A 21,490-nucleotide genomic window follows, 5' to 3' on the forward strand; every position below is an offset into this window, starting at 1 on the left:
GGGAAAAACAGGGACTCTGTCACTGAGTGGTGAAGAGACCATTTAGTTGAGGAAGGCTCAGTCTTTTCTTGGTGACCAGGAAGATTTGGGAGTAGAAGGCAGGAGACTGATCATTTAAGACCCTCTCAACTGACCTTTTCTGCAGAAGTGTGTGCACCTCTTCCCTCAATTCCACCAGACTGGAATGGGGAAAGAAATTAGGGGGTCCTTGATAGTGGGGTTTGCTCCTGACACTGGAGACAATAACCCTCATCAACAATGGAGAGGACCCACACAGCTTCTCGTAATGTTTGACCAAGCACCAAAGAGGTTTGGGCAAGCACCTATTGGTATGCATGAAGGGGATGCATGGCAGGAGAGGGTTAATTTGCTAGTGCTGCACCCTCCCCCCCTTATACTACCAGAATGAAAGGATGGAGGGTCAGAGAACATTCTCATGGATCTGCAGTGACCTGGGCACTGTTTACCTGATGAAGAAGTGGTCTAGCAGGAATGGACTGGGCTTGTGCCATCTTGAACAATTGCAGATGGCCCCTGAGGGTGATTTGTCTCATCTCATCATCTCATTTCCTGGTCAGCTGTGATGGACCAGGAGTAGAGAGAAAAATCAATGTTGGTGATCCAGCAAGGCTGGAGAACCCAGGGTAGAAATGATGCCCCCATGAAGGTCTCGGCTTCAAGAGGAGCAGCTCTTAGAAGGCCATTACTATGCTTAAGCAAGACTTTCGAGGAGTCCAAAACAACATAACGATGGATGTGTATAAGTCCACCAATAATGTAATGGCAACAGAAAGCATGCCAAGATGCCTGGTCACAGCATCCTGCACACATAGTTATGCAGCTGGATTCAAAGTGGCTTCTTTCAGCATGCTAAAGAAAGTAGCTGAGAACAGGGAGGTATGTAAAACTGTGGATACAAGGAACTGGTTGGCTGCTCCATGGCATCAATTGTTTTGATGGGAAGGCATGCCTAGGCTTCCATAGAAATACCCATTTTGGCTGCATTTGCACACAAAGGAGGTTTCATATGCCACTTTGGGGAAAGGACCTGGTAACTGGAAGAAGAAATAGGGGGTCTCAGTGATTAAGGGAGGAACAGTCTATTCTCTACACTGTTGACCTACATTGGCCTTGTGAATACTCCATGATATTTCCTCAGTCATGGTTGACTGTGGTAGAAGTAAGAGGTTTGGTTGAGCTGCTACCCTGGAGATCTTTCCCAAAATGGAAAGGATTCTTATGGACTGTGTGCCAGGTGGGGTCACAAGACCGGGGGTAACAGATGGTAAACCTCTGTTTACCACATTATAAAAGGACCAGACCTTCTCTTCCTCATCCATCTGAAATGAAGGGGTAGACCTTAGAGAAGGTGTTATTGCCATAGCTTCTATCAAGAACTTGCTGGAGGCAGCAAGGAGTGTATCACTATCATCAGAGTCAAGGATGCTCCAAGTTGGCGAGTGGCTGGGAATCACCATGTCCCTTGATGGAAGGGGCATAGGAGCAATCTGTGCCATGGTCCCTAGTTCATCATGAGTTAAAGAGAGGAGACAGGAACGCCTGTCTACCCTAGATGATATATTACCTTAAGCCTTCCAAAAGGAAGCCACCTGGTGATCAGGTGATGGTGGGACACACCACCTGGTGATCAGGTGATGGTGGGACACAAGCTGCAGCATCACTTCAACTGTGAGGGCAAGGTCCATTATCCCATGGATGCATGATGGACCAAGGGCCCTGAGGTGGAAGGCCCCACATCCAGTTAGGGTTCATTGGAAAAATTGGGAACAAGGTGTACACTGCTGCAGTCCTGTCCCTAGTCTGAGTCCTCTGTATAGATTGAAATCCTGCACAGGATGGGATGTTAAAAGCGGGGGAAAGGGGGAAGCTCAGTCCTTGTACTGTCCCCCTACCAAAGGCAGATGATTGATAGATGGAGAAGACCATGTCTTCAACTGATTTATTACTGTGTGCATGGGTGCAATGTTTTGCCTTCCGACGGGGGGGTGGGGGTGCAACACACTGACAAAAACATGATAAGTATTGTGGTTCTCTATACCTCCCCAATGGAAGGGAGCTGCCAGCTCATGGAGTGCTCAACCTCCCTAAAGGGATGGTGCAACCATATGGTTGTGATGTTCCACCTCATTCAGGGGAGGGTGCAACTGGCAACTACAGAGCTCTACCTCAATAATGGGAGGGTGCAACCCACTATCATGCTCAACCTCCCTAATGTGATGGCACATCCTGCATTCACGGTGCTCTACCACCCTAAAGGAGGGCACAACCTGATGTTGTGGTGCTCAACCTCCCTAAAGGGAGGAAGCAATCCACATCATAAGGCATGCCCACTGCTAGAGACATGAGAAATTTCATTGTTTCCCTACATGGGTAAGTCGATCAACTTTTTGAACGTCTAGACCCTCCCTTGGGAGGGACTTCACCAGCCACCAAAGATGTTTGTCCCAATGTGCGAGACCTGTAAGAGATTCATTTTCAGAAAATTCTGAACAAAACAGGAAGGGTCTTCAAGGTTCCCCTGGTCTTGATACAAGACCAAATTTGTAAGAAGTGTAATAATTTTCTGTGTGCACTTTGATTACTAATGCAATCTGTGCAAGTATCCCATTCAAGGACCCTTTTTTGGTGGCCACACTGCCCCCCAAGACTGTTCTGACATTATCCTGTAATAAAGAAATAATGAAATCACTTCTTGCCTTGAAGCTCACCTGGTTGTATGCAGTGTCATACCACATACACTTTTTGTTTTGTTTTGTTTTGTGTATACGCTATTAACACTGTATGCTTCCATGAAACTCACCTGATTGTATGCAGGGTCGTACCATATACAACCCTGTGTATGTACGAAAAACACTGTATGATGCTGCTGTGAAACTCACCTGGTTATATGCAATGTCATACCACGTGCACACCTGTGTATGCACTAAGAACACTGTATACATGAAGTAAACAATCTAGTTGACCTCGTGAAAAATTACCAGTAGTTTTCCTAATTGAAAAACAAGATTATTCACCTGTGAATTTGTGTATTAAAGCAACATTCAAATACATCTGCGATGTCAACATGTAGCGCAAACAAAAAGAATACAAGTTGAATTTGATTATAGAGGAAAAAATGTCTGCAGTGTTAAGCAAGCTATTATTATTTTCCTTATAACACAAGGACTTACCAGTACCACAGTGTTTTAAATATGTAAGGAAAACATGTCCTCAAAGTGAGGCAGGTCCTTTGTTATTTTTCTTAGAACACAAGGACTCACCCGTACCACAGTGATCTGTATATATGTAAGGAACATGTGTCACCTTTAAAGATGGAACACAAGGTAGCCTGTGATGCCCTAAAAATAACAACTTTCTTAAGCAGAAAAGGCTATGACACAGTTTTTTAGAAAACAGAACAGAGATTATTAACACCGAACTAATTAAAAACTGCTGAAGACTGCTGTTTGCTGTAAGTGCTACAGATATAATTTCTCTATTGCCAGTTTTGGCAGATGTCTACACAGTATGGCATCCATAAAAAGTTGTCTTTATGCATATAACCATGTGATATATAGAGTGGTGTGCAAATAAGAGAGTGGAGTGCAAAAGGTCATTCTGACATTTTCTCCACTCTGGGGAGGATGTATTTACATCAAAGGGATGGTTAGTTTTTGGCACAAAAACAGGATAGCTGCACAATAGCAGCAGGATAAGTAATTGCTGCTATTAACATGAAATATTGCTGCAAAAGCTGAACTGTTATAGGTTTGACAATCATTCTTTAAACTGGTTTTGATCATACCTAAACCAAAGGTCTCAACAAGCATTGGCAATATTAGCTCACAAAATTGCACTATTCGTTAAGGGGTCCCTCAAGGCTCTGTTTTAGGCCCTTTCCTCTTTCTTGTCTATGTAAACAATTTACCATTAAATAATGGCTCCACTATATAGATTTATTTGCAGATGATGCAACCTTATTTACATCAAGTTATGATATTCATGAAGTTATCTGATAAATTAGAATCAGATCTTGTTAGAGTTCCAAATTTGGCACAACAAAATATTAATCACAGTAAAAAAATATACATGATTTTGGGGACATCACAATAGCTACACAAGCTGGGAAACCCAGAACTATCTCTTACAATAAATAGTGATCAGTTAGAAAATGTCAAATATGAAAAGCTTGTAGGTGTGTCTGTAGATAATCATTTACAATGGGATGACCATATTGACAAGCTTTGAAATACACTGTCATCCAAAATTGCCCTACTCAGCAGAATCAAGAAATATTTACCTACGGAAACTCACAATCTATACTACAAGTAAGATATTCTTCCAAAAATGGATTATTGTTGAACCTGGCTGGGGAAACTGTGCCAATCTCAGCTTGACAGGATTTATAAACTTCAGAAACAGGCAGTTTGCATAATTTTAGATGATCATCCCTCAAAAGTATTGTTTACAGGACTAAAATGGTTCACAATATATGAAAAGGTTTTCACAAGGCATTTCTTGTATATAAATGTCTACATGGAGCTGCATCAGAGTATCTTCAGGATTTAACCTTTTTCAACACAGTACCAGCTGAGATCAATGTCCAATGGAACATTCAAGCACCAAAATGATGAAAAGAGCAATTTCAAAAAAGCTTCCAGTACTCTGGTACAGTTTTGTAGAACAAGTTTCTACTGCATGTAAAATCTGCTGAAAATATTACCATATTTAAGAAGAGATATCATTAGCAATGTATGTGTTTCTAATAGATTATAATGGAATTTAGTATTTTAATACTAAACACATTAAACTAAACAGTAATTAATGTTATCTTTCATATAATGCACATTGTTATACAGCTCTCCCCTGTTATAAGGCACTTCACTATAATGCAATTCCAGATTTAATGCAGTCATGCTATGGACCCTAAATAAAAAATTATAAAAATTATTAAAAAAAATTAAAAATTTAATTTTTTTCAATATCTATCAGCTGAAAACCTTTACATCAAAAATTAATTTACTTGACTGGACAGAACTTGTTTTTACAGTCACAATTTAACTCTAATTAGCCAATGTTGTATTCAGACAAAATAAGATATTGTATTCCTAGCAGGCTATTGTACACCCAAAATAATTCATGTCTCTAATTAGCCTTAATTTTCCTTGGTCCATATCAACTATTGTATTTGGCTAAAGTCACATGACTGTCTAATTTCCTTTAGCATTAAAGTAATTCCAGCAGACCTACAATTTGATCTCTGTAAATACAGCTCACTGATTTTAAAGAAGACCATCTTATTGTTGACCATTGTTTATTGACGCATGGAAACATCTGAACAGGATTAGCGGTGGCATGACTTTGAATTTGTGGATGCTTTCTGTAATTTGTTGCAGTGCAGCCCAGAAGAGATAGATGTTCATTTGCATAATGTAGCTACAGTATAAATAAGGTCTATTCAAACAATTTAGTGCAACTTTCCAGTGAAATCAGATTAAAAAATTAGTTTAGTCTTGTCAGTATACACAAGTGAATTAAGACATTTAATCTCACAGTGGAGACATTAAGAAAAATGAAAGCTTAATTTGTGAATAGGATGTGTGTGATTTGGATTTTTAATGTAGCTTTAACAATTTTTCAGTCATATCACAATGATGTCTGCAGTGTGGCAGTTTATAGTGATGTCTAGCACTGGAGCATCATGCCACAGACATCTAGCATGATGTCCCACTCAGTCACTTTATCCTGACACCAGGCTGACCAGTCCTAAACACAAACCTCTTAATGTTGAGCGGCAAGCGAAGCAGCTGTTAGTACCATTTTTTTTAATAAGTCTTAGGTATGACTCAGCTGGGGATTGAAACCTATGATCTCCTGCATCCAAGGCGGATGCACTAACCACTAGGCCATCGGAGCGGCCTGTGAATATGATTGTGATTTTAAGTAATTCATGGAGAAGGATGTTGAAGAGGCCAAAGTTGTTTTATGGGGATATTTTAACTTATCTGATGATGTTCAGAACTTAATCAAAATTGATGAGGACTGCCCATAAGACTGATGCTGACATTTTCCAGTTCTTAGGTGCCAAAAAAGGAAATTTACATCCTGATCAACAGGATCTACTAATGATAGTGACAAGGAAAACCTGCCTGAAACAACCTGTCATGCTGTTTTGAAAAATATATTTGCATTGGAAAAAAGACTAATGTGGTTATGGACATTGAGCCCTTGAAAATTATGTGGCTGAGAAATATCATACACTTTCTATAAAAAAAAAAATAGAGAACAATCCGGTCTCAAATAAACAAAAATTATGAAATACTTCCTATAGGAAATGTACATCATGTGAGTGAATAGTGTCTATTCTATTTGGATTAGTACTTTTTATTGAATGAATATTTTTTTGGACATCACTGGATTTTAAATGGATTACATACATGTATATAAGTTTGTCATTTTGTCTGTTATTCCATATTCTGGAATTGCTATGCTGCACATAATGTGATGTCACTCAGTTGCTAATCATCATATGTAACTTATATTTTGAATTGAACATGAGATATTTTATTGATTTAAAAATTACTTGACATTATTCATTGTACTTGTTACAGATAGATGTTCACTTATTTAACTGCAAAATGGGTTTAGAAGTGGTACATTTTTTTTTTCCCCGCTATACCGCTGTTTAGTACATAATGCAGTCAGCAGTTATGGACCCCAACTAAAATGTTATAATGGGGGAGAGCTGTACTCTTCTTAAGAGGGCCTCAAGGGAGAATAGTCATTAACTAAGTAAGTTACCCTCTATAAATAAAGTATTAGTATTAGTATTATCAAATGTATTTAATGTAATAAACTCACATATCAGTAAATTCAGACAACATATTGTACTAGTATATAATAATTTAGTGCAATTAAAATTGTATCAAATATGGCAAGATATAAATGAAGTATTAATTGGCTCATGCCTGTCACTCTCATGTTTTATGTTTTACATTTCAGTGTTATCTATCTCTCACATACATCCAATACATTTCAGTGTTATGTATCTCTCTATACATGTACATACATCCAGTACATTTCAGTGTTATGTATCTCTATACATACATCCAGTACATTTCAGTGTTATGTATCTCTATACATACATCCAATACGTTTCAGTGTTATGTATCTATATACATGTACATACATCCAGTATTTTTCTGTGTTATGTATCTATATACATACATCCAATACATTTCAGTGTTATGTACCTATATACATGTACATACATCCAGTACATTTCTGTGTTATGTATCTATATACATACATCCAGTACACATCCAGTACATTTCAGTGTTGTGTACCTATATACATGTACATACATCCAGTATATTTCAGTATTTTATATCTATATACATACATCCAGTTACATTTCAGTGTTATGTATCTATATACATAAATCCAGTACAGTTCAGTGTTATGTATCTCTATACATATATCCAGTACATTTCAGTGTTATGTATCTCTATACATACATCCAGTACATTTCTGTGTTATATATATGTATACATATATCCAGTACATTTCTGTGTTATGTATCTATATACATACATCCAGTACAATTCGGTGTTATGCATCTATATACATGCATCCAGTACAATTCAGTGTTATGTATCTCTATACATACATCCAGTACAATTGAGTGTTATGTATCTATATACATACATCCAGTACAATTCAGTATTATGTATCTCTGTACATGCATCCAGTACAATTCAGTGCTATGTATCTATCTATATACATACATCCAGTACATTTCAGTGCTATGTATCTCTATACATATATCCAGTACATTTCAGTGTTATGCATCTCTATACATATATCCAGTACATTTCTGTGTTATATATCTATATACATACATCCAGTACATTTCAGTGTTATGTATCTATATACATCTACATACATCCAGTACATTTCTGTGTTATATATCTATATACATACATCCATTACATTTCAGCATTATGTATCTATATACATGTACATACATCCTGTCCTGTACATTTCAGTGTTAAGTATCTATATACATGTACATACATCCAGTACATTTCTGTGTTATATATCTCTATACATACATCCAGTACATTTCAGTGTTATGTATCTATATACATGTACATACATCCAGTACATTTCTGTGTTATATATCTCTATACATACATCCAGTACATTTCAGTGTTATGTATCTATATACATGTACATACATCCAGTACATTTCAACATTAAGTGTCTAAATACATACATCCAGTATACATTTCAGTGTTATGTATCTATATACATGTACATACATCCAGTACATTTCAGTGTTATGTATCTATATACATGTACATACATCCAGTACATTTCAGTGTTATGTATCTATATACATGTACATACATCCAGTACATTTCAGCATTATGTATCTATATACATACATCCAGTACATTTCAGCATTAAGTATCTATATACATACATCCAGTACATTTCAGCATTAAGTATCTATATACATACATCCAGTACATTTCAGCATTAAGTATCTATATACATACATCCAGTACAATTTAGTGTTATGTATCTATATACATACATTGCGGACATTGAGGTGAGATGATCAAAAGTGCCATCTTCAATCCAGCCAATCTCATTATTCTGCAGCCCCACATAGCCAGTTAATGGACAATTTTTAAAATGGCTTTTAAGGATCTGTGGTATCCGATTATAGGACAGATATCTGAAAAAATGGAAGTAACAGGATTGTATTACTATATACAAAACTCTGCTCTCATCTATAAAGACTGGAGAACCAACACAACAGATAATTTTATATAGCTATTATACCTTACACCACTTTTTCTTTTATGTACAAAAATAAAAAAAATAATTAAATTTTAAAAACTTAAATACAAATTAAAATATATAAAATGGCCAGTCCCAACACAAACACAATATGGCATGATTAGAACAATACAGTATACACATATAACAAACACAGGACAACAGACTGATCCTTGACCAAGATCACTAAAATTTAGGGACCATGATATAGAAACCAGCCACAAGACCTTATATCTGAGGAGGGAAGTATGTCATAAAAAATATACTGGGAAGGAAAACAACAGGACCAGCTCCAGTGACCTTGTGAATATGACCCACCATAAAATAATAAAATGCAAATGGCAAAGAATAACCCTTGAAAAAAATAATAAATACTTTTTTCTTCCAAATTCTTTTTCATTTTGTACAGAAAAACAAACACCTAAAATATGGGTGGTATAGAAACACATAAAATCCCTTAAAATTTTAGGATGGCTGTAGGAGGGACACTTCAAAGGCTGATAGCTTAAGACAATGAAAAAATGGAATGCAAAGGAAATAAAACATGCAATGGAAAAACAGAATGCAATGGAAATAAAATAAGCAATGGAAATTATCTTGGTTTGTTGTTCATTTTTTAATTGAAAAAAGATCAAACTAATTTTTAATTATCAGCTGCATACATATCTGTCTGAATTGTACAAAAGAAAATTTTCCAAAATGATGCTAATAATTGTATGAAACGTGCACATTTGAGAAAGTACATGATGGAAATAATCACTCATGAAACAGTGTTCACTGAGAAATTGGTTTAACAGAAAGATTTCATCATCCAGTGCATATTCTAATCATTATGCATAATATATAACATAATCGAATGAAGGTTCATAAATTGACTTAATTAAATAAAATGCAACTTTCAACATTCAGTTTGACTTTAATTTGTTTTTTTTTTCTTTGAATTTATTGTGTTGTTGCTGTTGCTGTTGATTTGCCAAGGAATTGTGTTTTATTATTTTATTATTTCCAGATTATCTCCTTCTACTTTTTTAAATTTAAATTACAAGTATCTGCACAGGTTATACACATACCCTTTGATATATGATAATATCCGTAATACTGAGCCTAACAATTCTTCTTTAATTACTTTATTACGCATTTATTTAGGGTGTTTAATTGGAAAGTTTGCCCATGGTGAGAAATATAATTTCATTCACTTCATTCTGTGTTGCAACTGGTGAATGTTGACCAGTGGCAATACCCACTGGACATGCTTCTTGTGCAACCTCCATACACTAAAGAGTTTGAAAAGAAAGGGCAGATAATGAGGTTACCATAAAGGGTATAATTTGCTCTAGAGCCAGCAGCAAGATTCACCATGGCAGATTGACCTTTTCTTTTGTCCGATCAATATTCAAGACAAAAGTTTTACTCATCAATGGAGGTGTATTCATTCCCAATTTCAAGAAGTAATATTTATTTGACTTTATTTATGGAAAGTAACACAATTAGCTGAAGAACTAATCTACCTTGAGGCCCTCATACAAAGAAATTTATTTATTTTAACTGCATTTCTGAAGTCACTGGATATATTGGGTTTGAAAGGAGGAAACAGAGTGGGCATTTTTAATCTCAGCTGGAATACTATTCCAGAGCAAAGTTCCAGAGTATTAGAGACTGTTTTTGAATAATTCCTTATTTGGTTTGGGAATTTTATAATGTTTGGTAGACATTGATCACAGGTGGGAAGTATTACCAGGTAGCCCATATTGGAATAGTGATTGTAAATATTCAGGAGCACTATTATTGGATATCCTGTACATTAATCTGGCTTTTCTCAAATTGGATTTGGTCTTTAATAGGTAATATTTTTAACTTACCAGTTAAAATTTCCTTGCTTTCTTTCTGGATTGATATTAGTCCAAATGCTCTTTTTTGAAGATGTGCTAGCTTTGCTGTTTTTATCATTTGAATTACCCCATACTGTATTACAGTAGTCAAAATAGGGTTGTATATATGTAACTGTTATAAAATAGTTTTCTGTGCCTTTCAGGGAGAAAATGTCTTATCCTACTGAGAAGCAATAAACTTGAATAGACTTTTCTACTGGTATGTTTGATATGTTCAGTCCATGATAGGTTATTATCAACCAAATCACCAAATAGTCTATCATGACAGACCATTTGCAATTTTTTTTCATTCCATGTCAGACATAGTTCATCACTATCAAGATTTGTCCATTTTTGCCATGTTGAGATAAGTAATATTTTAGTTTTACCAGTATTTATCATCATGCCATTACATGTGCACCAGTTGTCCAGTTTGTTTAGGGTATCCTGTAAAGAAATTTCCAGTTCATGCTTTGTGTTTTGGATGTCTGACAATGTTGTGTTATCTGCATAGAGATCTGAAGATGAAATTGAGTCCCTCAGTAAAAGTGGTAGATGATTAATACATAATAGTAATGGACCTAGAATTGAGCCTTGAGGTACTCCATATCTAACTGTTCCAGTTTCAGACAGAACATTATTTATACAAACATGTTGTGTTCTCTCACTTAAGTATGAAGTAAACCATCTAACTGTGCTTTCATCACAGTGGTAAATTTTCACTTTCTTCAAAAGGATTTCATGATCCACCATGTCAAAAGCTTTCCTGCTTTCCTGAAATCTACAAATACAGATCTTATTATTCTGCCTTGGTCAAGAGCTTGAAGCCATTTATCAGTTACAGAGATCAAGGCAGTCTCACGTGAATATTTCTGTCTAAAGCCTGATTAATTAGGTGTAACATCAAGTGTTCGGTTAAATATGACATGAACGAGTCATGGACATATTTTTCAATCAATGTTGACAAGTTTGGTAGCATTGACATTGGCAGGTAGTTATCAGCATCAATATCCTTAGAACTAGATTTCTGAATAGGAGTTACTTTTGCAGTTTTCCATATTTTGGGGATAGATGAGGTTGCTTAAATTAATTATGAATGTTATACTATCTGAAATAGCTGAGGCAGAAGTTTTAATGAGTTGTGGACCAATCTGATCAAGTCCTGTAGCTTTCTTGGTATCAAGTTCACTGAGACATTTTTTAACAGTTTTTTATACTGGTGGGATAGAGAAACATACCTCCTTAGAGATTTTGCTGCTGTAGAACTTTTTCAGTTCATTAAAGTTGTTTTCTATCACTGGTTCTTTTAAGTTCATGGTAATGTTGGTGAAAAAATCATTCAAAACATCTGCAATGTCAGTGTCATCAGTGACTATGGTGTCATTTACCAGAAGTGAATGAATTTTATTTGTCTGATCTTTGTGTGTTCCTACAGTAAGTTCATTGAAGACTTTCCAAGTGGAGTTTGTGTTGCCCTTTTTGTTTTCAAGCAATGATTGATAATAAGTTTTTTTAGCTTTTTTAATCATACTTGTTATTTTATTTCTCCATACTTTCTATTATGCATGGTTTCCCATAGCCTTGAATTGGTCTTGTGTTTTCATAGCATCTTGGATTTCAGTAGTAAGCCAATTAGGATGGATTTCATACTTTACTCGATGTACTTTCAGTGGTGCATGCTTAGAGACTACATCCATGAATAAGTCAGTCCACACTCTCAGAGCTTCATCTATGTCATCAAAATTTTGGATCATATTCCATGGAACTTTATATAGGTCATCGAGAAATTAAAATTTATGAACGAGCTGTAAGTGATAGTTCTGTGTGTATTTTTCCTATTTCTCTTGCATTTGTTATGTATATTTTTTTAAATTTATATTTGATTTAATTTAATTATTTTGTTAGTTTTAAACTTTTTAAAATTCCATTACATACTATTGTAATGTAACTTCATTTACTGGATTTGATATTCCAGAACAAAGTTCAGTTCTGACTGATATTTTTTTTAATTTTTGACTTAAACAGTTTTATAGAGACATTGTATCTAATGCTGACCTAGTTTCTGACCTTGATTCAGAACCAGTGTTAGTTTTTGGTAAACAACTTTTTTTAAAAAATTCTTTCTCAGAGTAAGGTTCATTAAGTGGATTTAAGGCCATACTGGGATTGCATGACAAAGAACATGTGTTTATTGTTACAAACTTTTGGTTTTCCCAGAAGGATGAACTCTTGACCTCCATATGGGCATCTGTTTTGCATCTTGGTAGACTTATTATTAATGTTTTGAGAAGAATTGTCATTCGTGCCTTAACACTTGACAAGTCAAGTTGTTTTATGTTGTGACCAGTTTTGGGCTAATTATTTTATTTTCTTCAAAATTATTTGGATTTCAAGTACTTGTTTTCCCTGGAAATACTAGTGCTCTAAATTAATTCTTGGACAAGGACATTTATTGAAATTTATACAGAATTCAAAAACTGGAATAATATTTCTGTGATTCAACAAGAGACTGTTCACACTTCACGGGTTACAAGAGACATCATTATCTTCCATTTTGGATTTCATCGGGATTCGAGTTCAGCTTCATTTAGGACTTTTTAATAATAGGACTTCTATTGTTTAATTCTTGGATTAATTTTGGATTTGATTCATAAAACTATAAGTTCTTTTTCTAATTTTTACCTTGTTTTCTACGGAAATAAATTATTTGTTAAATTTTACAAAGTTTGTTGTCTTCACTTTTTTCTTTTTACTTTCTGTAAGAGCCTAAATATGTAAAACATTTAACCTTACTGCCAAAAAAGTAGGATAGTGGTCACTAAGACCAGCATTCAGTACATTAACATAAGTCACATTGTCTGGTAGGGTGTAAATGTGATCAATAAGAGTGCTTGATATTTCTGTTACCCTTGTGGGCTCATTTACCAGATGGACTAGGCCTAATGATTCAATAAATTCCATTCAGGTGTTCCTTATTTGAGTATTGAGTAGGTCCTTATTTATTTTTGCCAAGTATATATGTTTCTTTCTCCTGTGCAAGAACATTTTCCATTTGTTTCAAAAAGTTATCATTCCAAATTGCTTTGGAGGAAGGTGGTCTATAAATGAAACTAACTGAATGATTTTGCATTATTTTGAGAAATTTACACCCAAAAATCTCAAGTCAGGCTGCCTTACTGCATTTACATCTTTCCTTATGTATACAACAAGACCTCCCCCTGCTGTCTCTCTGTCCCTGCATAATGGTTTATTGTAGCCTTGACAGTGAAATAGATTATCATTGTGGTTAGCATTTAATCTGGTCTCAGTGAATCCTAAAACATGTATATTATTTTCCTTGGAAGGCAACATTAACTTAATCTGGTCTATTTTTCCCACTATACCTTGTACATTTAAGTGATCACTGTTAAAACCTTTTGTATTTAGTTTCATATCAATTATATGTATGCCATCATGCAATGGGGTACTCAGTGAGATTGTCTCTATACTACTTTTATCATTTTGACATCCTATTTCCATATTTAAATGTTAATATATATTAATGGTAATATCTGCAAAGTCAAATATAGACCCTGAAAATCCATTAACTTTTGCATTTACCATAGTGTCCATTGAATAGTTAGAGTCAAGAGTCTCACTAGGTACATTTAGATTTGTTATAAATGAAGCATTGGCATTCTCCTCTTTCCTAGCTTCCTAGTATGTATAATACATTGATTCACAGTTGTTGTTTGTGTCCAAATTTATGGTATCTGAAGCACTTAGTCTGTTTTCTATGATGGCATACCTGTATCACATACCCAGTTTCTCCACAGTAGAGACATTATACTTCGTTATAGTGCTTGATAAAACTGGGGCATACATGTTAATATTTCTCAGTAGTTGAGAGGTTCATTTTCTACTTAAATGAATTTTGTCTCTATGGTAGAGGTTTAGGCTGATGTCCTGGTTCTGAAGAAAGAATAATGTGTATTGTGGAATTGTACTGTAGGCTGAAGTCTTCACATACTAGGTCAATTATCAGATCATTGATTTCTTTCACCCTGGTGTCCACAAAAGGAGGTAGTCCTGGTATCATTATTTTACATGTATCTGGACTGCAATACCTAGCAGCATACAGTAAACTTTCAAAATCTGTTTTGATTTGATTAAGTGACTTTCCATCACTGGCATCATTTCCACCTACTAAAATAATAATTTGGTTGTATTTGGTTAGGTCAGTATTATTCTGTCTGTGATGTTGATTTTTGCACCTCTAAGAGTCTGTACATCTGTTCTAAGAAGTCTCCTTGGTATTATGCTTTGCAATACTGAGAAGCCATTATAAAAGTCCTTGTTTCTTCTATCTTTCTAACATTTAGATTCAATGACTGTAAGTATTATTTTATTTTTATGCAATGTATAAACATCAGGATGTGAAGATTTGGATTCAAAATGGAAAATCCTGGTTGCTGTGTTTTGATTACATTTCATCCCAATGGCATGTTGACTGCATAAGAAGCTGTCAAAATTCTACTAGCCAATTATTACCTTTAGGTAAAATATTCTATTGATGATTGTGTAACAGTTTCAGTTATCATTATGATCATTTCTTTTCACACTCCATTCAGAGAACACAGTCTCACACCATTTATTCTAAACTGCTACAACAAATGCAACTTCTAGCTTTGTGTTTAAAAAGCTTAATCTACATTCTGTTTTTAATATGAGAATATATTCTAAAGAAATAAGACCTTGCTTTTAGTTGTTACCAAGACTCTATCAATCTACTGTGTTTGAGTCAAGATTACCTCACTTGAATAAGGAAGCAGTTTCTTTGGATTCTCTAAAAGTGAAATTTAAACTTCTCCCACAAAACAACTGTCAGATGTTGATGATAATTACAGTTTAAAGTACAAAACAAACTCTGCAAATTTCTGTGTGTGTGTGCGTGTGTTTTGGATTTTTAGCATAACTTTAAGAAATTGTTAGTCATATTGCTACGATGTCCGCATTGTGGTAGTTTAGAGTGATGTCTAGCATTGGGGCATCATGCCACAGACATGTAGCATCATGTCCCACCCAGTCACATTATCCTGACACCAGGCCAACCAGTCCTAACACTAACCCCTTAATGCTGAGCTCCAAGTGAGGCAGCTGCTAGTACCATTTTTTATAAGTCTTTGACATGACTCAGCTGATGTTCGAACCTGCGACCTCCCACATCCAATGCAGATGCTCTAAACAATAGGCCACCAGAGTGGTACTGTAACTGTTTGTAATAAAGAACTTATATCTTAATTGCAGAACAAACAGATGTCAAGATACCTTTAAGGAACTGATATGAAGAATAATAGCTTGAGCTTCAAAATTCTGAATTCACCAGAAAGTCTGCATTCCTAAAAGTTACAATTAATTTTGTATAGTTCCACAAACACCTTACTTACTCAGGGGCCTAACTATAAAGAATGGACTGAAACTAATTTTCATCTCCTATCTGCAGAAATTGACTCTTACAAAGGTTACCATGGAAACAATCAGAACATTTTGCAGGCCAGTAGCACCCCAAACCAGTCTTTGTAACCTTTTGTGGGGCTACTGTTCATTTAGCAGAGGATCATGGACAATTCTCTCCTATTTGGAAGTCAGATATGGAATTAAGTGTTGTCACACCAACTGACTGGGGAAATTCATCAAAGATCTTCCCTTCAGGAACCAGAAGCTGAAGACCACAGTGGTCAGGGAATTTCAGCTGAGATAGCTTGAGAAAGCAATAAAAAATAAATTGCTCCCAAGGCCATCACAAAGTCTAATACTAAGTCAGATCAAGTCTTCGGACTGCAGGGAGCAATGAAAGGCAATAAAAAAGACATGACAACCCTAATGAGGGAAAACAAATTGCTTCAACAATGTGAGTCTTTAAAAACCAAATAGCAGTCTATAAGGAATAAACATGAAAAACTTTAAGAACAGCTATCAGATTTCAAAACAAAATTTATGAGCTTTGAAAAAACAAATAAAGCCATTAGACGTGACCTAAGTAAGTTATCAAGCTGTTACTTTATTCAGGAAGAGGACAACACACAAATGATAAAGTATAACAATTAAAGTAAGACAAAGATTCACTCCTGTCACAAATTCTGTAGCTTAAATATGACTTTGCTGCTTCCAATATTTATAGGAGCAGTGTAGGAAGACATTACAAATATGAAAACAGAAATGGTCAATACTCTGACAGCAGAATCCCAAAAGCACATCAATGAAATAAGCAGGCTTATGAAAAGAAAAGAAAAATGCTCAAAAAGAAAATAATTCCAACTCCCACCTAGAATGAAGGAAACAAAACTTAAGTCCCTCAAGATACTGGAAAACTCTACCAAGCAATGTTACAAATAGCAATCTTCCCACCTAACATGGAACGGCTTTAGATTTCATAATACAGTTGTTTCGACCAGATACAGAGGTTAAAACATCAATTAACATGACAATCCCTGTAAAAACACTCTCATACTTGGAGTCTCCATGTTAATGAAAGAGGTTTGAACATACTAATGTTTCAAGACTCATTTACAAAATCATCAGAAAAAACAGTTGATAGTCATGATTTACTACACTGAATAGAAGAGAATTTAGAGGAATATCATGGTTCATATATTGAAAGTGAAAATATTAATTCCAACATTCCAGGCCATTCATCTCCAATTGCCCAGAATTCTCTCAAAAGTAATGGCCCAAGCAAAAAGTCTCATAATCTCCATTGAACATCCATAATTTTTTTAAACTAGACCAAATTTAATTACTTTTTTCATGAAATAATTCAGAAATTTATATTTTTGAATTAAGTGAAACCTTCTGACATGAACTTTGTCATGATGACAAATTTCACAATTAAACAAGACTTACCAAAGTCGCAGTTTGATTGGGATTTTATGAACCTGTAAGTGCCTGATGGATCACATGCCCACCCATATGCAAATTAATTATCTTCATGCATATCCCACCCTATTGTTGTTCTCTGAGACATCCAAGCTGATCATGTTCTAAAGACTGACTCATCACGTGACCAATTCCATCTCATGTGATCCCTCAGGCACTTGGTTCCTTTTTTTCCCCTGTAATGCCTCGGGATCCCATGAGATTTCAGAGCTTATGCATCCAAGCACAACAATTATGAAAAAATAAAGTAAAATGTATATTTGTGATACTAGATAAAACAATAAAGAACAATATATAAGCATCTGAGATTGAATCAAAATTTTTTATAGCTGGGACTTCCCAAGCACAGCACTGCTGAAATGTAAGCTATCCAATACAGATTTATGATAGAACTTGTGGAAAGTGCAGTCATTACTCCATCCTACATTCTTAATAATAGTATGCAAAAACAGTTTCATTTTAGCTGCAGCAGTGTTTGATGCAGTTCTAGTGCTGTGGGCCCCAAAAATGGATGCATCAATCCCTGCCTCCTTCATAAGTCTTGATCCATCTAGCTATGGCGCTTTTAGCAACAGCTCTAAAAGGAGGTTGTGTGGTTATCAATAACTTTTTCTCATTTCCCCAGAGGAAGAAGTACTACTGATGTATTCTTGTAAACTTTCAACTATGCATGGTCTTTTATCATGATACGCAGAAAAAGTCAGTTGTGATCGATGTTGACTAGCTTTACTTTGCTTCAAAAGGTCCCTAATTCTGACAACAACTCCATCAGAAAAAATAGTAATATCATCAATATTTATGACATGCAAAGTTTGGCATCTTTGGCCACTAAGTAAGGCCAACAGGATCACTAGTTTCTGAGTCACTTGTTTCAAAGAAATGTTTCCCAAGGGAAACAATTTTTCCAGATGCTGAAACACAGTTCTCACCTCTCAGGTTATGCCATATCTTGGCAAACATGGCCTACATAGAAAAACTCATCAAAAATCTTTCTATGAGCACATTGTTACCTAGGTCAACATTACTACTCAATTTAACTAAATTAGATATAGCAGATCTGGCAGTGTTGATGGAGCTGTAACCTAAAGCAGAGTCAAACAGCTCTGTCAGGAAATCCAGGACCAAATTTACAGGTGGATCAAGGGAATCAATATGTTTCCCAACTGAAAATTGCAACCATTTCTGGAGATGTGTCCAATATTGTTTCCTTGTGGATTCTCTCCATGAGTTGAGTATGACACAATGCAGCTTGTCCTGATATGCCTTTACACAACAGGGCTTTCCTGATAAGCAAAACACAGCTAGCCAGATTTTCCACAGTTGATGTTCCTTGAGTGGATCCTGAGGTAAGGTCAACAGGAAGTGAATCTGTGGAAGAATTTATGATTGCTGAACTTTGTCGCAAAAGGCAGGGAAACCAGGGCTGCATTGTCCACAATGATGCTACAAGAACCACTTCTGCAGTCGTCTACTATCTTATGAACAAGTCCCACCAGGCTGAAAGATGGGAACATATATAAAATTAGGTCTGACCACATTGTAGAGAAAGTAACAATGGTCCACACATGTGGGTCTGGTCTTTATGACACCTATTTGTGAATATGAAGATTCAATCTTGAGGCAAACATATCATTATCAAACTGTCCAAATATTGCATGAATTTTTATTAAAGATTGCTTTGTTTAACATCCACTCTACATCATCATTGAAATTCCTGCTTCTACATTATTCTTTTCAGGAAGATGGCAAGCACTCAACCAAATCTGTCTTTCTATACACCAAAACCAAATATCATGGGGCATTTGATATAGCAATCTCTTCCTACCTCCCATTTTGTTAATGTAGGCAACAGCTACAGTATTATCCATGAAGATCCTAATGTGTAAGTTATATCTGTATCTATAAAGAGACTTTAATGTCAGGAAGCAGACCTGCATCTAAAACATTGATGTGGCTCATTTTCTCAGTACTACTCCAGCATCCACCAGTTTTAACATCGTCTGTCTCATTCACCCCTTCCCATCCTATAAGAGAACTGTCACTCTTGATAATAATGTCTGGGTAACCTCTGCAAACAGGCATAAAACTGATTTTAACATTTTGGATCCACCATTTAATTGTATCTTTAGCTGTGCTGGAAAAAGAAATTGATGCATCATAATTGCCCTTATGCATTTTCAGTAATCTTTCTCCCTTTCCAAAAGTTTGTAGTAGAGTGGGGCATATTCTAAGCCTGGCTCATTAGCAACCATTGTGCCTATTAACTGTGCTAATTCATGAATAATCAAATGTTTCCACTTCAACACTATTTCACAAAACTCAATCAATGCCTGTGCCTATCCTGTGAAAGCACAAATATTTGTGAAAAACAATGTCAAATGGAATTAGAGTAATATGCATCTTTCAGGTCCATAGAAGCAAAATAAGAATCTTTGTGAACCATGGTCAGTGCTGTTTTTAATATCTCCATTTTAAAATGGTGATGTACCACATGTGCATTGAAAGCATGCTGTTAGGTATAACCTGGATGCTCTCATCATGCTTTTCTCTAGTGAAAATGTTAGACAATTATTTTACGCAGGCAAAGTTTATTCTCTCCAATACTCACTTTTTCAGCAGTTTATCAATTTCAGTTGTAATTACAGTTCATTCTTTGTCAGAGAATTTTCTCTGCTTTGGAATACAAGTTTGGACTGGGCTGTTATCAAGTTCGAGTCTATAACCTTTCAGATTAGATAAAATCCATGCATCAGAGGTTATCTTCTGCCATTTTTTAGCACACTGACTAACTTTACCAGCAACAAAATTTTCAGGCGTATTATATAAGGCTGGGAAAGAAACTGTGCTCTCATGAATGGGAAAACTGCTACTTACAGTTTTTGTGGAAGATGCAACACTGCCGCTGTTCACAAATCTTGACAGGGGTTGTAAGGTCTCCTCTTTTTGAGGTTCTATTGTCACTGTTGGTATGGTTGCCATTGATAGGACTGGGACTGGGCCCCAATCTTAAAAGAAAAACTTGGATCCTGCTTGAGCACCTTTATCATTTGAGTATCTACCAGTGTTTGAAGCCTTAAACTTTCCAGACACTTTGTTCCCCATCTGCTGAGCATCTGCAATATTTTTAACTTTTGTAGACAGATCATCTCCTAACAGGAGGTCAGTTACCTTATTTTGGGGTGCATAGAGAGATTGATAAATGTAATGGAGATCCAGCTTGATCAGTTCATTCCTCTTATGAGACATGTCACAAAATGCAGAAGAAAGCATCCTCAATACATCACCAGCATCTGCAAGCAGTTTATTTACATTTGTAGGTGTACCGTCTAACTTATTATGTAGTAATTCATCCATGAGCCTGAGAAGGGGAACACTAGCTTTAGCAACAGTTCCTTGGAACTTTTGGAGCTTGGCAGCCATTTGTTTTGTAGCCTTGTTCATTTTTGCCCAATTTTGGAACTTACCTTAGGCACACTTAAATTTTGGCAATTTTGTGGCCATAAATGGTTTTCACTCAAGTCCTTAAATTTATCTTGTGCTATTTGGGCCCTGAATCCTGCATTCACAACTTTGGCCAAGCTCTCCTGAATGGGCATCCCACAACGTTCATGCACTTCATAAAAGTCAGTGAGTTCTTTCAGGATGTCATTTCCTTCATTTTCTGAGGTTGAATTTAGTGGTGATGTTACTAAGTTTTGAAGGCCATGCTCGAAGTCATCGACATCTTCCTCACTTTCCGCACTGGTGTTAGAAAGATCTCTTCCCTCTCTATGCTGAATTGTTTCTGTCTGTACACATTTTCCATGCCGGTCCATCAAATTCTGGCATATCAGCCACAGGTTTTTGCTAAGACTGTC

At 35.7% G+C, this 21,490-nt stretch overlaps 1 protein-coding gene across 2 annotated transcripts in view; it reads right to left on the reverse strand.

The window, feature by feature from the left end:
* LOC149785120 (uncharacterized) overlaps window positions 1–21,490 on the reverse strand; it is a 279,057-nt gene that overhangs the window by 149,421 nt on the left and 108,146 nt on the right. For both annotated transcript variants that reach the window (XM_089978887.1, XM_089978886.1), the window contains exon 20: window positions 8,603–8,746. In XM_089978887.1, the coding sequence (XP_089835013.1) occupies window positions 8,603–8,746 (144 nt within the window). The remainder of the gene's footprint in view (window positions 1–8,602; window positions 8,747–21,490) is intronic.

The sequence above is a fragment of the Sinohyriopsis cumingii genome, chromosome 13 (assembly GCF_028554795.1).
Source record: "Sinohyriopsis cumingii isolate HCF-2022 chromosome 13, ASM2855479v2, whole genome shotgun sequence".
NCBI lineage: Eukaryota > Metazoa > Mollusca > Bivalvia > Unionida > Unionidae > Sinohyriopsis > Sinohyriopsis cumingii.